Raw genomic sequence first — 284 nt, forward strand, 5'->3', positions numbered from 1 at the left:
AGCAACAACAACACAACAGTTACAAAACCAGAATTAGAGAAACTCACCTGCTTCTTCTAAGGGAACTAAACTCGAGCAGTACAGCAGGTTCCGGGCCCGAGCAGGCGACGGTGGTCTCCCGGGTGCCAGCAGTCATACCTTTCCAGTGTCCTGACGGCGGAGAAAGAATTATTAATGTGATAACGGACACGCGAGCGGGATGTGCGACGTAGGATGCGAGACCTTTTGATGTTGAGACAGCTTTTATGTAAGGGACAGGCGGGAAGAGACGGTAGGGGTGAATC

General features: G+C 51.4%; 1 protein-coding gene across 1 annotated transcript in view; it reads right to left on the reverse strand.

Moving 5' to 3' along the window:
- LOC119592371 (QRFP-like peptide receptor) overlaps window positions 1-284 on the reverse strand; it is a 93269-nt gene that overhangs the window by 2498 nt on the left and 90487 nt on the right. Inside the window, exon 11 of the mRNA XM_037941195.1 lies at window positions 48-150. Coding sequence (XP_037797123.1) covers window positions 48-150 — 103 coding nt within the window. The remainder of the gene's footprint in view (window positions 1-47; window positions 151-284) is intronic.

The sequence above is a fragment of the Penaeus monodon genome, chromosome 30 (assembly GCF_015228065.2).
Source record: "Penaeus monodon isolate SGIC_2016 chromosome 30, NSTDA_Pmon_1, whole genome shotgun sequence".
Classification (NCBI taxonomy): Eukaryota; Metazoa; Arthropoda; class Malacostraca; order Decapoda; family Penaeidae; genus Penaeus; species Penaeus monodon.